This window comes from Accipiter gentilis, chromosome 18, assembly GCF_929443795.1.
Source record: "Accipiter gentilis chromosome 18, bAccGen1.1, whole genome shotgun sequence".
NCBI classification, from domain to species: domain Eukaryota; kingdom Metazoa; phylum Chordata; class Aves; order Accipitriformes; family Accipitridae; genus Astur; species Astur gentilis.
The window spans coordinates 23831721-23848334 of record NC_064897.1 but is presented as its reverse complement, the minus strand read 5'-3'; the positions used below and the strand labels follow the sequence as shown (position 1 = coordinate 23848334).

The following is a 16614-nucleotide window of genomic DNA, read 5'->3' as shown; positions in this document are numbered from 1 at the left end:
TTCAATACCCAGATTTAGAAGACAGGAGCTGAAGTGTTGTTAGTCTGCTGCTAGCACTGCCCAGTGCAGTCAGCATCTCCTGGACCACACAAGATAACCGCCATGCCACTTCTCTTCCAGAGGGGGATAAAATACTGTGCAATGTAAAGCTACCGAGACAGCTCTGAAGAAACTGGCTTGGGTACCAGATGCAGCGTAGGTACCACAGAGTGCCCTAGAAGCATGCGACCTGCAGCGGGACCGGCCAGGCTGCTTCCAGCGCGCTGCCTAGGCCTGGCAGCCCAGCACGGCAGCACTGGTGCTCTGCACAGAAACCCACGAAACCCAGAGACAGTATCTTCTCATGCCAAAGGTTTAGGCACGCCCTACCCAAAGGTCTGCCTATACACAAAGGTACCTAATTTTTTTATAATGTCACTACTGTTGTATAAATAAATTGTTGAAATGTTTGGTGGTAGTACTACGGGTTATTTTAATTCTTTTAGAAATATTATTTGGAGTTATCAAGACTGAAGAGTAATCCTTGAGACCTAATAAAACTAGGTGACTGGGAAATTAATTGCAATTATCAGTAATACAAGGAAAAGGTAATTTCAATTATTAATAGGCAAGATTTTTTAATTTTTTTTTTTTATTCAAAACCACCTGGACTGTGTTGGGAAAGTTCAATAAAAATGTTTTGATCACTATAAATAGGCAATTCACCAAGTTCATAGCTGTGTAAGGAATAATGCAAAAAAGAATGACAGATAGTAAAAACGTCACCCTTCAGTAGTTACTGAAGTGCTTTTTGTTTTATTTAAATAAAACTAGTAGAACCTGTTCTGGAAATAGCTATCCTCAATTTTGGAATGACAACAGGCTTCCACACTTGAACCTTAGACTAAACAAAACCATCTAGGGGAACAAGATAAGACCTTAAAGGTTATAGCTCTTGGGAGGGAAGACAACGTGAAATCAAAACACAAACCACACCAATGTTTTCCTGGTGAAGGAAATACTTCAACCCAATGGGGAAGAGCTGTTGCTGAACTATTGCAAGACTAGAGGAGGAAAGAAAAGGGCTGAGTTGTAACAGAAGTATTTGGGAAATGTTAAAAAATGCCCTGAAGCTACTTTAACAGATGCAGAAAACCTGATAAAGCATGGTCTTCTCTTCCTCAGAGAATTTCAAATAATGTTTTCAAAATCTCTGAAGAAAGAAAAATAAGACACTAACACAGACTGACAAAATTAGCTCAGAAGTGGTCATGGATTCTTATGGCCTAGCTAATGCCTTACTTCATATTCTCTAGGCAAAAAAAATTTCTCTGACCTCTTTCCACCATTCTAAAATTCTCTGAAATAACATTATTATGATAAAGCCATATCTATTTTTGTTTTCTCATTACATAAACATATACTGTCATACTTGGTATTTTTGGAATTAGCTAGTGATTTTTATTATTGCTCAGTGTCTTTATTCAGGCAGGAAAAGTGGACTGAACGTGAGAACTGTGTTCTTACTCAAGGGCCTGGAACAGGGAGTCCAGCTTCAGCACCAAAGGAGCAAAGTCATACCCAGGCAGGCTTGGCACATTGGGTTAAAGGTCTTATCACGAGCTTCAGAAGCAATACCAATCAATGTCAGACCCACAGAAATATCTTAGCCAAAATTACAGGGTTCAGTGATCACTTCTCATACATAATTGAAGCAAACAAACATCCAGCTGATCTGCAAAACTTTCCTAAGGCCACCTGCTTGTGTACAGTCTTTTAATTAGCAAAAAGAATCTGCATTAGCAATCACCTTTCTTGCCATATAAAACGTTAACCGTTGTGTAAGAATGGCAGAAGTGGAAAAATCCACTGGGATTTAGATGCACTTATAATGGAAAAACAAGCCAATGCTAATGTTTGGAGTTCTTTTACAACTCAAGCTGCATTTTTTTTATTATTATTTTCTTCTATTAAAAGAGGGAAGCAACATTAGTTTCTTCAGACAAGAATGTCTTATCAATTTACAGCCAATATTTTTGTTTGCATATTGTTTGATTGGCAGGATTCTTCCTAAGCTCTTGAAAAATGTTTTTTTCTTAAACGGGATTCTGGTTTTGAGTATCTCCCTCTTTGTCTTGAGCCACACTGGAATGATAAAAGCTACAGCTGACAAGCACAAAGCAACTGATCTGCGTGCAGATCAGTAACTCTGGACTTTTAGAGAAGCTGAGGCATCCAAAAGCGGTGGCCACCCTTCAAAAAACACGAACATAATGAAACACTCACAGATCAAGCAAGACTCTGCTTACTTTGAAAACATTAGCTTTGTTCAACTAAGCATCTGAATTAACGTCCAAACGCTGAAGTTATTAAACGCAATTAAGACGGCAGTCAGGAAGTAATAAAACATTGCTTTGTACACGAAGAACCAGTAAGTTAAAACGCATCCCTCCTAACCCCCAAAGCGTAGCGATATGGCTGAGTGGGGATTGACCTGCCCGGAGCACTCTGCGGTCCCATCGTTTCGCTTGCAGAGCTCTCCATAAACAAGAACGAATGCAGATGCCACGAACGAGGGCCGCTCGTAAGCAGGCCCATCTTAGCCAGCGGCTGCACTGGTTCTAGAAAGTGTCGGAGGCCCAGGGGTGCTTCTCCGAGCCACCTGCGGCTCCGGCAGCCGGGCTGACCCCGCCAGCAGCACCCAGCCCTGCGGTGCACCTGAGGAGAGCCGCGATGCCCCGAGGGGCACAGCAAAGGGCTCCCCCGCAGCTGGAAGTCCTCAAGCCCCACAAGCCCAGGCTGGAGGATGCGATCTTCTCCTCATTTCCATCACACCCACACACCCAGGGAGATCTCCCTCAGCTGAGGCGGAATCCCAGTGCTCCTGCTTGCATCCCCCTTCCCGCCACCCTACTACTGTCCAGGGGGACAGACCCCAGATGCGGGGCTGCGGGAGGCCATTCCAGCCCCTGCGGCCTGCAGCCGGGGAAGGGCTGCCCTCCATCCCCACGGGCGAGGCCGCCGCGGCGCCGGCCAGGCCCGAGGAGTTAATGGCGGCAGGAAGCGCCCCCCCCTCCCCGCCTGCCGCGCTCCCTCCTGCCGCCGGCCCTCCCCGTGACTCGCTTCCTCCGGCGGACGGGAACTGGGAGGAGTGAGCGGCCCCGGGCTGCCGCCCCCACCCCCGCCAGCGGACCCAGCCAGCCGCCGTGCCCCGCTGCCCGCGCAGAGCCGCGGCCGCCCCCGCGGGGAGGGACGACGACCGAGCCCCGCCGCCGGGGCGTGCCAGCGGGCGTCCGCCGCCGCGCAGCCCAGCTCCCAGCGCCCAGCCGCGCCAACATGCCCGCCGTCGACAAACTCCTCCTGGAAGAGGCTTTGCAGGACAGCCCGCAGGTTAGCGGCCCGCTGCCAGGGGCGAAGCCGGGGCGGGGGGCGCAGCCGTGCTGGCGGCCGCTTGCCCCGGGGAGAGCCCGGTCGCCCCGCCGGTGTGACGCACCTGAGGTGGCGGCGGTGCCGATCGCTGGGTCCGGCCGGGGCGGTGGGTTGCCACCTCGGGAGGGCCGGGGAGCAGCCGTCCCGCCGCTGCGGGAGAGGGGTGTCAGCGGGCGGTGCGGGAGGGCAAGGCAGCAGGGCGGGCTCCCGACGGGCGGAGAAACGGGTCAGGGTGACTTCGGCTGCCGGAGCCGTCGGGGAGCAAGGGAAGCCGTGAAGCGGGTAAACGGCACCCGAGTGGCGTCGGGGAAAGGCTTTGGTCTCCCCGTGGGCATCTGTCAGGGAAAAACAGGCCGTGTCTGCTCCAGGGGGCCTCCGGGTAAGAGGGCTGCACCCCAGCGGGGTGTGAGGAGGCCGGGGCACAGCGCCCGTTCTCCTCACCTTCCTCAGAGAAACCCCTCCTTTGGCATTTTCCTCACGCTCTCCTGCCTTGGTGTGCGTAAGGGTTGCCCTGAAGAGGTGAGGTGTGTTGGGGAAGGACAGGTGGGCATGGCTCGGTGCCCTGGCTTCCCCCGAGGTCCCTGAGGGAAAGGGAGGCTCCTGCGCTGAGTCACCTGGCCCAGGTGACAAAAGTGGGCTGAAGGAATGTCACTGCCAGCGTCCCTGCTCCGGTGAGGAGTCCCAAGGGCTGTAGCTCAGATACAGGGGCTTCCTGTGAGGATAGGTGAGGTGAGGTGGACCCGCTGAAGATGACCTTCTTCTGAAGGAGTCCACGAAATGAGGACAGGCGGTTGCTGCCCTTTCCTTCCCAACTGGAGGCAGGGGAGGACGTTTCTCCCCTCACCCCGGCGCTGTGCCCCATTGCTGGGAGCCATGAGGCGATGCAGCTGCAGATGTGACCCCTGAGGAGCGTGGAAACCCCACAGCGAAGAACGTGCCATGTCGTGATGTTTTCAGGGGGCGGAAAGGTGTGAGGCCTCGAGAGCTGCGAAAGGGGGATGGAAGGAGGGGTGATTGGGTGGGAGAGAGAAGTAAGGGGAACGGGAAAGCGTGGAAATTTCACAGAAGGGTGAGGAAGGTGCACTTGAGGACAAAGTGTGGTGTAGACAGAGATACAAGAGTAATTGGTGAAGCCGGGAAAGAAGGAGGGAGGGCAAGGTAGATAAGCATGGATCCTGCTCCCAAGTAGCCCTGTGTTATAATCCTAACTCATCTGCTGATGGATCAGGAGGAGGAATGAGTAGGTAAGCTGTGGAGCAGATTGGTGAGAGGTTTTATGGAGTCTGTCATGAGACATTTTGAAGGAAAGCTTGGACATGCACCTGTCAGGATTTAATGAGTCTTGGGGCTTATCTTGGTCACCTCTTCTTAGGCCATTTTTCTGTGATTCCATGAAATCCCATCCTAGTAAGAAAGGTTTTCATCATCTGTTTGATATGGCGTATATGGAATCTCCATCCTTGGAGATTTTCAAAACTCGATGGGAAAAAGTGTTGAGTAACCTGACGTAATGTCAGAGTCAGCCCTGCTTTGAATAGGAGTTTGGACAAAGTGACCTGCAGAGTTCCTTGCCAGCCTGAACTGTTCTGTATTTCAGAGCTTACCAAAATGTGCTAGATTTATTACGAGCAGTTATTAACATTTTTAACCTCCCTGCTGCACTCTGGAGCTGAAGAACTTGACACGTAGGATAAGTGAACTCATTTACCTTTTCAGTCAACACTTCCTTCAATGATTAAAAATGTAACACTGACTGAAAGCACCTGAACAATGCACTGAATTGAATTTGGAGGTCTTCATCTTTCTTCTGACCTGAAATGAAGGCTGTTAGCATCTCCTTTGCAGTTACTGGAAATACCAGGCTGTGCATAAACCCAAGTATTTGCAGGATGTTTTGGCTTGATTTGGTCATTGCTTTTTGTTCAAGTCCTACAACTTTGGGAGGCAGGGGCATTGTTTAATTTTTATAATGGCCCAGCATTGCTAAAATCTGTTTTTTCATGCAAGGAAACAGGGGTTTGTTGTTTTTTTCAGTCTTTTAGATTTTTATTACTCTTCATGGAGAAAGCTTTAGATTCACAGTGCAACAGGGTCCCTCTGTGAGCTGGGTGCTACAAAATCAAAGCAAAAAGGCAGTCTCTGTCCCACAGAACTTATAGTATAGCAGCTTATGGGATCATTTACTTCTGTGTAAAGTGACCTGATTCTCCTCTACACTGTGCAGTCACTTACAGCAATGCAAAGGGATGTTAAAATGAGGTTATTACCTCACTTTTTAAAAACTGTGTGAAGTATGTAAATTATATGCAAGACAGAAGAGAATTAGGCCAAAGTTATTTCTTCATCAGTTTTCTGAACCTTGATTTCTCTCTCCCCAACCATATAGTACTTTTGTCTTGATTTGTCTCCCAAGCACTGGCTGAAAAAGGCCATAAAAATTGTCTTAATTTTGAAGTGTTTGGCCACGAAATAGGAGAGAAATTTATGTGAACAGTCATGCTAAAACCAGGGGAAATACATGAAAGTAGAAATTCTTTTCCTACGTTTCCAGAAGCCGAGATAATGGTGCTATTAATGAGGCCTAGTAAATGTTAGCTTAATATTTGGATTACTGGTTTATTTCAGCAGCATTAGCTGCTATTCCAGAATTTGTCAAAACAGCAACAACAAAAATACACACATGCTGGTATTTTGTCGCAAATTTAAAATGGTGTTCTTGAATATACAAGTTTCCAAGAATAACTTCCAAACTGCTTGAATCATTTATTGTTTTTATTATTTTTGAAGAATGTGCTAATAACTGAGGCCAAGACTTTCAGAAATTATTTCCCAGAGCAGTTCTACCTCAACCCATATTTAGACATCTGAAAAACTGAACCTGCAAAAATTCAGTAAGATTTAGGAATGTAGCTGACATTCCTATGTTTGGAAACCTTTTCCAGCATGCAGAAATGTGTGATTTGTAGCCTATTTCAGGCAATTTCTTTATAGCTTTTTACTCTTGGCTTGAGATTTGTCTTGATAAATGTTGTGTCAAGTTTTATCATTTTTGCCTTTCCTAGATTTATTTTTTAACCATCTTTATACCATGTGCATTTCATGTGCTGTTGTAACACAAAATAAGGAAGGTGAGCGCTATATAGATAGAAGATAGTTTGTTGGCATTAGTTTTGCTTGCTTTAATGCATCATTGGAGATAAAACTTTTAAAATGAGATATTTTTGAAGAGCAATATGTTTCCAATTACTGGAATAATAGCTTAGTGTGGCAAACTCTCAAAATCATGCCACTGTCCTTGTAGGGAAGTTCTGCACAAAGGTCCTTTATAAGTTTTGGTTCTTGGTATTCATTTCATTGACTTGGCCTTCTTTCCATTCTTTGGTTTTTATGTTCTCTTTATTTGAAAACAGTACTTTGTATTACATATCTCCTTACATGCTGAGATCTCTAACTAGTTTCCCAAATGCATTGACTGCCAGTGTCTCTAAGCTAGGAAGTATTGTAGCAGCTTAGCATGTTAGCAGACTGAAATGTTGAGAGCTTTAGAGCTACTCAAAGTATGGAAGTACTCCCGTGCAATGTCTAGAACAGAACGCAAGTACTGACTCCCAAGTCATGTACTTTAACTGCTGAGCAATGCTTATTTCTGGCTTAGATACTTCTCGCCAGAGATGAAATGATAGTTAATCTTAGGCCAGGGTTCTTGAAGGATGCTGATTTTGAGTTTTTGAGGACAAACATGAAGTCTGGGCAGTTTTGCAGAGAAGAATATATGCCTTGGGGAAGTACATGTGCCTACTGTTAAAGTAGTGGAGTAACTTAAAACTATCTTAAATCTTTGAAATAAATTTTCCAGATTTGAACATGGATACTTCAGGTACATTAGAGATTCCTGTAATAGGAGGACAGATAAAATGCTTGCTCTGTTGCAGGACTGACATGATTATGAAAGTACTTGAGTTCTTGCGTGCCCCTCATGTAAGCAGATGAAACTAATTAATGTCATATAAATTAGCTGTACAGATGGAAAGACATTACCAGTTAGCATCAAATAGATTGGATTTACCAAAGTTAAGACTAAGGATGGGTCATGACTTTGTTAAAGGGACAGCCTCCTCTCTTTCGTTATTATCGTGATCTAGGAAATTCTGGAGCTCTGCATTATTCCAAGATATCTTTGTTTCCCATCTCAGGAGCTGTGTCAGCAACATAATTCTTTGTTCCTGATGATTCCACCGAAACAAACCAAGGGAAGTCATGTCTTTAAAATAACACGAGTCATTATGCTCTTTTTTCCCCATTTGCTGACAAGGATGAGCTAGCAGAATGGAGAAAGTACGGGGTATCTCTGAGTGGGTGTATGCTTCTCTGCCTGTTGTTGTAGATGAACACTCAGTTGTTTGGTCCAATTACGTCAGCTAGCTTTGGCAGTGGCCCTTTAAAAGTTGCTCAAGACAGTTAAGAGTGAATAATACCCTGTAAATTATCTCATGGAAAGGGGTGCTTTTAATGCAGTCTGACATTAGAGAAGTGAGCAAGCAGTGGTGTTTGACCCAGAGTCCTTAACGTGGTTTGGATTACTGTAGTCAGCAGGCAGATATTCAGGATTTTTTACATTCCTGATTATCTTGGGAGGAATGTCTATTAGTTAGAGCAAGAGACTGGGAGTCAGGATTTGGCCATAGCATTTTATCACTTCGCTTCCTTATGCCTCAGCTTACCTATTTGTAATAGAAGGACTAATTTCTATATGTTTTGAGATTCTGAATAAACAGAATCATGCAAAGTTAAAGGCTTATTATTTCTGATTGATTTGTATTTTTTGCTACCATCTCTTTACAGTAATTTATGATTCTTTGTAATATTTTCACTCAGGACTAAAACCATTTGCTTTTTTTTTCTTCTATTGAAGACTCGGTCTTTGCTCAGTGTATTTGAAGAAGATGCAGGAACCCTTACTGAATATACAAACCAGTTGCTTCAGGCAATGCAACGAGTCTATGGTGCTCAGGTAATTTTTCATTTGTGTTTCTTTTGTTCGATGTGGAGTAGAAGATAAATTGCTATTATGATGCTGTTATTTACATGAAAGTTGTCTGCACCTCTTGTGGTTTAAGAGGAATTGTAGGTGTTTTCCATCTGATATCTCAGCCCCTTCCTGCCTTGATGTTCAGGAAAAGTCATATGCATGAAAAAAATCTTATCTGCTTTGTCTGTCTCCAAACAATTAATGAAAGAAAAATTGTGGTATATCCTTACCTTATGGTGCATTGGAAGGCCAGCCTTGACAAAATTGCTTGCCTAAACGTAGACGCAATACACAGATAAGTATTCACACTGACTTTAGGCATCTGACTTAGGTGCTGTGACTCACCGTTTGGAAGGAACTGTCTATGTCCATTGATTACAGAGAGAATGTACACTTTTGAGTCATACTGAAATTGAATACCTAAAGTAGTCAGCGTGAAACATATCAGAGCAGGAGCAGAAAAAAATAACACTTTCTGAAGTGCTTACATGACCTAGATGACTAAATCCCTTTGACAGTAAAACTTGTAAATCATATCCAGTGCTTTGGAAAATATTGTTGTAAATCTGAGTGATTTTCAGTGAAGCTAGGATTCCCATGTGCATAAAACTAGATATTTCAAAATACCATATCTAGGTCTTTAAAGACATACGCAGTGTCTTGTGGAACTTTTGCAAGTATTTTTGTAGGTTAGATACCTGAGTCCCTTAGAAACAACAGCTTTCCTATTCTTAGACCAGTAAATCAGAGGACACAGAGAGATGAGGAGAATGGGGGTATTTTGAATTTACTGGAAGACTGAATGTCTGATTTTTATCAGGAATCAGTTCAGGTATAAAACTACTGTACATGTATGTCCATTTGGCGGGATTGTTCTTTTGGGGGACTGATAGTATGACTTGGAAGAGATATCTGCCCAGGATTTAGCTACCTACACCTGGAAGATCCAGCTTGGGAGAGCTTCAAAGTCTTCATGTCCTGGATCCTGTGCAAATGTAGAGCAATCAGAGGCTTACAGCACAGCTTAGATACTTAGAAAACAATACAACGCTGTCATGGTTTAACCCCAGCCAGTAACTAAGCACCATGCAGCCACTCACTCACTCTCCCCCACTCAGTGGGATGGGGGAGAGAATTGGGGAAAAAACAAGTAAAACTCCTGGGCTGAGATAAGAACAGTTTAATAGAACAGAAAGGAAGAAACTAATATGGATAATAATAACAATAATGAAATGACAGTAATAATAAAAAGGATTGGCATATACAAAAGAAGTGATGGACAATGCAATACCTCACCACTTGCTGACTGATGCCCACTTAGTTCCCAAGCAGTGATGCCCCCAGGCCAACTCTCCCCAGTTTATATACTGGGCATGATGTCCCATGGTATGGAATACCCCTTTAGCCAGTTTGGGTCAGCTGTCCTGGCTGTGTCCCCTCCTAACTCCTTGTGCCCCTCCAGCCTTCTTGCTGGCTGGGCATGAGAAACTGAAAACTCATTGACTTAGTCTAAACACTACTTGAAAACAACTGAAAACATAGTGTGTTATCGACATTCTTCTGGTACTGAACCCAAAACATAGCACTATACCAGCTACTGGAAAGAAAATTAACTATATCCCAGCCAAAACCAGGACAAGCGCGTAGCCAAGGGCTGGAGAGGTGACATGAAATCATCACAAAAGTCAATGATGGGCATTTTGGTAGAGCCACAGTTTAACAGTAACAAGAGTGTGGGCATGTTGGATGGTAGAAATCTGAGACCGAAGAGCAGGTAGGATTGAAATGGATGAAAGAAGGAAATGGGAGGATAAATGTGGTTTGATTATGAAGTGTCCAGCCTGTGGATAACATGTCGCTTTCCTCTGCTGATGCTTTTTAGGATGGTATTTTAGGAAGCGGTTACTCTGGCCTGTGATTCATGAAAAAATTCTTGGTCTGCTTTGGTTTGCCTCTTCCTTTTCATCTTGGTTTTTAGCCTTCTCCATTTCTGTTGCCCCACAGTTATGACATTTCCTCTTTCTTTTCACTGCTTCAGCACATTTACCCATCTGTACCTTGCAGTAGTACTGAATCTACTTCATTTTCCCAGCACTCCTTGGCCACTTTCTTCCTGCACACTTCCTGCTTTAGTTTGATCTGAATATTCAGTCACTTGTGAATATTGGATGTGTTCCTTGAAATACCTCATCAGAGCTTCATGCCATTTTGAGATGGGAGGCACATAGCAGTTGTTCGAAGTCAAGCTTTGTAAGGATGTGGAGGAGAACACACTACACTATGACTGACTTAGGAAAATTCAGGTTTAGTGGCCAGTGTTGGCGACTTCACCAAAGACACTGGCTCAGCGTTTAGTGTACTTAGTGTTGCCGCTTCTGCTATTTAATTCCTTGAGAATCCCTATGTGTTGTGACTTCAGTTTGGGGTTGTGTTCTCAGAATCCAGTAGTGCCAAAAAAATGGCATTGCAGTAGTAACAAAGCATATATAGGTCGTATTAATTATGTAAGTGGAAAAGAAGACTGAAAGGTTTTGTGTGGTTTTTTTCCCTATATATGCTTTTAAAAGTATTGATTTTTTTTTGCATGAGATCTAAAAGAATACACCAAAATTGGGGCAGTATTATGATTTTTTTCTTTTATTTAAAAATTAATGGAACTATTTAATTCAGTCATATATGGTGGTTAATTCCCAAGAGAATGGTGGTGTTGTATAGGTTAATATTGATTTCTAATTTTATTGAGCTTTGCAAATATCGAGATATCCTTTCCAGGAGCCGTTTCTGATTATAAGGAAGACGCACTTTCTGACTGAATTCACCCTCAATTTTTGAGAGGCATAGGCCTTATTACAAAATTTTATGATTGCAGTTGCTGTAGAAAGAGAAGTGTAACGCTGAATTGCCCAATATACATAAAGGACAGTTAAGAAAAAAACCTATGTGTAATATTTCTTTGCCACCTAATCACAAGAGAAAATCAACTTTTGCTGATGTGTTGTTAGGAGACACATTGTCTGGGCCTTAATAGCAGCGTATTAGGAACTGCTACCAGCCCTTTTCATTTCAAGAGGGAATGAGATTTAGTAGAGAGACTGTAGAAGTTGAGAGTATTGAGAAGCCAGGTTCTGAATTTGCCTTTTTATTTTCCTGACTTAAATTTTGTCTTTGCAAAGTCATTGTCATTCTGTGCTCTGATTTCCTTAACTGTAAAATAGGAATTAGTTACTGACCTACTTTGAAGCAGTGACCATAAAAATGGCTGGAATCGGTGTCATGGCAGTCAGACAAAACAGCAGTGGGTTGTACCAGTCCACAGTATTGAAAAATCAGGGTTTATGTCCCCTCAAAACAGTTATGACAGTTTAAAAAATGTTAATCATGTTTTCTTTCTAACTAAATTCTGAACTCTTAAAATTTCCCAGATGTCTCAACCATACTTTCAAGATTTTCTGGAGTAGTTTACTAGAAGTTTGGTGTTCCTTGTGATGAAAACTCAGACTTCCATGTAATTCAAACCACTGTAGTTTGTGATCAAATAACAATAGTTGATGGTTCCGAATGGATGCAGTGCAAAGTCTCAGGGGAGTAGCAATTAGTACCAACTGCATGCTGTTAATTATCCATGTGGATATATGCATATATGTGTCCCAAAACACTGCTTTGTGTGCAGAACAGCGGTAAGTTTCTAGATTGACAGCTCAAGCTGCTCTAAACAGTTGGATCAGTGCATTTGAAAGGAGTGTGAGTAGGAGCAATGTTTGCCCAGAGATTTTTGAAACACTTAGGAAAGTAGGAATCTTTTTGAACATTCCCTTTTTTTTGCCCTTTTTTAAGATACAGGTTTCTGCTAGGTGCTGGAGACCTAACTTTTCAGACTTACATGTATATATTCAAGCAGGACTTCATTTTTGCATGCCTTTAACTTTTCTACTGACAGTAGGGCAATTATTGGGATGGGATTCAGTAAATGATGTAGATGGACCTTTAAAATGACTTGAAATTGCTTTTGTCCCATGAGTGGAAGAAGGGATCTGCAGCATCGTATCACAGGGCATAGCAGTGGATATGCTGCCTAGGCACCTGGAGCCACTTGATGTGGAAGGGCCAATAACACTAGGCTGCAGCTGGGTGATGTATTGCTAGCAGATTGCCTTTGGGTGCAAGGCCCTCAATGCGTGACAAACCCCTGGTTTGTGCAGGATCAGGACAGTGCTCTCTCCTCTTTGAGCACCCACACCAGATGTGATGGGATCATGAATCTATTTTGCAAATGGAGTTTTTAGTGAAAAAGGGACTGCAATACTACAAGGCAGATGCAGTGTATGATGCCATGATTAAGCAGGAGTCACAGCAACAAAATGTATGAGCTGTGCTCAAGGAGTGAGTTTTGGTTGATCTGGCAAGCCCATGTGTGTAAATATAGTTAAGCATTTTTATATGTCTTCATCAAATAAACCACATCCACGTGAGTACATATTGTACTTCCTTCTGTAGTTCTCCCATCTGTGCTGTGGTACCCTGAAGTGTACACTGAAGTAGTTATCATGTTAGTGGTCTTACAGAGGAAATCTTCCTTACAGAGTTTATTCCTGTAGTTCTTCCTCCTTGCAAGCAAGCCCTGATGCTGCATATGGCATTACTGCTGTCTGATTTCTGAGAATGTTGTGTTCATCGTTCTGGACATTCTATTACTTGAGCAATATGTAGTGTAGCAAGCAGGGATTGTTAGAAAACTTCATTTACTTAAGTTGCATGCTGAGGCTCTTGCAATGGTGTATGAGCAGGGTATGCCCAGTTTACGTTCCTGACTTCCCACTGCCATAGTAAATTATTTTCAGAGCTTTACTATCGTCTCTAGTTATTCATCATACTATAGAAATGGTTCAGCTGGGATCTTCACTTGAAACAAAATGCCATTTAGAAACTCAGTAGACTGTTGTGTGTCTACTGTCTATTAGAAGGGATAAACAGTTAAGCAGGTTAGAGGAAAGTAAGATGCAGTGTTTTGTCATTGGAAAGAGGTTTCATCTCATTATTCCTGACAAATCTGTCTAGATATTAAGAGCAGTGATGACAGAAGATGAATAAAAATAAACCCATGTTGCCTTTATCAATATATTCGGAGAGAGAACAGCATGGGAATTGTGAAGTGTAATTCTGTTCAGCGTCTGTGTCTCTGTGAGCAGTTGTCTTGTGATTCCAGAGTCACATAGGCAAAGCAGCAACAATCCCTGGGGCTGTACTGCCTTTTTATGTCCAGACTCTTAAGGAAACTCTTGACAATTAGGGAATGGTCTTGGGTTATATGTACCACATTACCTGGGTATCAGGACAGCTTGTATCTGTCCAGGTCTATTTTAGGTGGTGGTTTATACCAGTGTTATTTCTCTCCCCGAATTCATGATACCTCATGTCTGCATTTTTCAACAGTGCTGCTTGTTTCATCTTCCTATGTATTGACTTCACTAGGCTATATGTAACTCAGTAGATGGGTGTCAAGCTCTCTAGGGCATGTATGGATTTTCATATTTATTATGTTGCAGAGCTAACCCCAAGTGTTCAGAATTCTTAAATTAGTTCTTGCTAAACTAACAAGTAAGCACTGATACAGTTTTTCTTTTAATTGCTTTCTTTTCATGTCTGAGGGAACAACTGTGTTGCCTTTTCAAACGATAAGACGTTTTTTCCCCAAACCTTTTGCAACAATAAAGTTTAAGTTAACATTTTGTAAACTTTCAGTTCCAAATAGAGAAACTTCAAGAGAGCTGATAGGACAGATAGATAGGACAAACTGTCTTAGTTTAGCCCTAGGAAAAGATTTTTATAAAGTTCACTAACACCAGTTCTCATAGATAAGGTAATGGATCTTGAAGGTAAGGTAAGGTCTTGAATCAAGCATTAATCTACCAGAAATGAAAAAACAACAGCTGCAGTAAATTACAGTCAGCGCTGACTTCTGTGAAATACCATATATATTATTGTTCCATATTCATTGTAAGTTTGTATCATATACCTCTGTGCTTCCTGAGGCGTATTCACCATATGTTGCCAACAGAGGTAAGCAGTGCATTATCACCTGAGAACTAATGTATTTACAAACCCATGGGAGTTGGTTTTAATACTGCCTTTGAAGTTGGAGTTGTCTCTGTGCCTGGAAGCAAGTTAACATTGTGCTAAGCAGGATCTAGAGATTTGAGTATTACAAGGAGGCATAAATGTATGGATGCCTTGCCGATAGTAATTGTTTTGCAAGAAACTGAAGAGATTCTTTCCCTATTGAACTAGCCATCCTACTATAGCTTCTTTTGCTGTTTTACAGCAGAGTTTTGACTAGTGCCTTCCATTTCTTGAAGCTATTAGATGATCCTTTGCTGAACGGTTCACATTTGTGAGGACTGAATGCCACGCTGTGAATCAGCGGCAGGGCAAGCCATATGTGAGCCTGATCTTGTAAAGTGCTAGGCCGCCTGAGCACTCTGGTGAGGCTTAGCTTCTCTCACCCTTGGGTTCATGTTTCCAAGCTATTTAATATGCAAACCTAAGCCTGTAGGACTGTAACATTTACTAGATTGCTGGAGAACTCTGTTTTGTAGGAGGATGACATGCATATGTAGACAGAGCTGCGTAAAACTGTTGTATCAAGACCCGGTTCTTTCTGTGCTGTGCCTGGTTTTGAAAGTAAATGTCTTCCCTAGTTCTGAAAAGATGAGAAGGCTGCAACTGCCTCATGGACCTCCTTCAACCACCTACCTGTTGGGTTTTTTTCTCATTTATCAGTCATTAAGCTTTCCCAGATGTAAGCCAAATTTTATTATGTGTCATTCTGCATGTACATGGTGAGTGAATAAATACCTTTACCAGTATCTTGCTTGTTTACATGAAGAAGCCTTTGGCAGTTCTGTGTGCTGGTTACTTGCAGAGTTTTAAAAATGCCAGCTTTAGCTGGAGTAGGAAAGTAGCTTTGCAGAAAGCTTCATTATATTGGGATTGGAATTGGACATGCTGGAATAGCTCTCTGTCTTTAGAAGTTAATTTATAGCTCAGCTTAATCCTTTACATGCCCTCAAATCTGGAGTCTGTTAGACCACTGTCTATAGAATTATATTCTGACTTCAGTGTATTAGCCCTCAGAGTTTATTTTGGAAAAATACAAAAAGAGACCGTAAAAAGGAATGCACTGTGTCACTGTTAAATTGTTAGTGGCATGGAGATTTTATTACAAACGGGTTACAGAAGAATCATACCCTCTTCTGATGATATGAACAGCTTGGTGAATCAAGGTGATAATGAAGAAGGTGGAATCAACCCAGAAAAATCACATGCCTTTGCTCTGGCACTGGATCAGAAAATAACAGTTGGACACTTTCTTGCTGACTTATTTGAAGGCAGGGTGAGGTACTAAATTAACTTCAGAATTAAACAATGTTTTTTTATCTCTTGGTTTTTTTCATTTCTGGTAGATTAATGCTGCATTCAAGACACCACTTCCATTACCCTATCTATGTGAACTGGTGTTAGTGAACTTTATAAAAATCTTTTCCTAGGGCTAGCATGCTGTAGCATGCCAGCCAAGGTTAAAAAAGAAAAAAAAGACAGCACGTCTGTAATAGTAACTGATTACTTGATACCTATTTGCATGCAGTAATTTCTTCTTTCCTTCTAGTATACTTTTTTACATTAATGCTGCAATGATGTTTTCCCTGCTAAGTAAAATCTTCTAATGAAAGTGAATGCATTTGCGAGGCCCAGTACTGGTTATTTTTGCCTTAATTTAGAATACTTGCATTTCTGTTCAGGATTTTATTGGGTTTCTGCCTGATACATCATCTCATCAATAGCTCTCCCACTCCAGAAATGAATAATGAATCCTGAAATGTCAAAGTAATGTGGAAGAGATCTGAGCAGGCAGTCAGGATTGTATAGTAGTTTTTCTTTTCCTAGTATATACTGAATTTCAGTCACTTCAGGATAAAAGAAGTGAATGTTGCTGTATTCCATGGGAAAATGTTTTGGAAATAGATAAAACATGTTAAAATAATTTGCCTGCATTTGGTGGATTTGTCAGTTGAAGCAATGCAAATAACTTTTAAGTCTTGAGACTGATTAGTACCAGGGGAGGGGAGGGAGAAGGCTGATTAGGAAGAAATGGGAGGAGGATTAAACCAAACTTTCCCAGA

At 42.4% G+C, this 16614-nt stretch overlaps 1 protein-coding gene across 4 annotated transcripts in view; it reads left to right on the top strand.

Moving 5' to 3' along the window:
• The first annotated feature begins 3130 nt into the window (after positions 1-3130).
• Positions 3131-16614, top strand: part of APPL2 (adaptor protein, phosphotyrosine interacting with PH domain and leucine zipper 2) — a 40369-nt gene continuing 26885 nt past the window's right edge. The window contains exons 1-2 of one of the 4 annotated variants that reach the window (XM_049822475.1): positions 3131-3369; positions 8284-8419. In XM_049822475.1, the coding sequence (XP_049678432.1) occupies positions 8396-8419 (24 nt within the window). In that variant the 5' untranslated portion in view covers positions 3131-3369; positions 8284-8395. Of the gene's footprint in view, positions 3370-7601; positions 8420-16614 lie in introns of all 4 variants that reach the window. The other 3 variants (XR_007508772.1, XM_049822472.1, XM_049822473.1) reach the window with 3 other exon arrangements.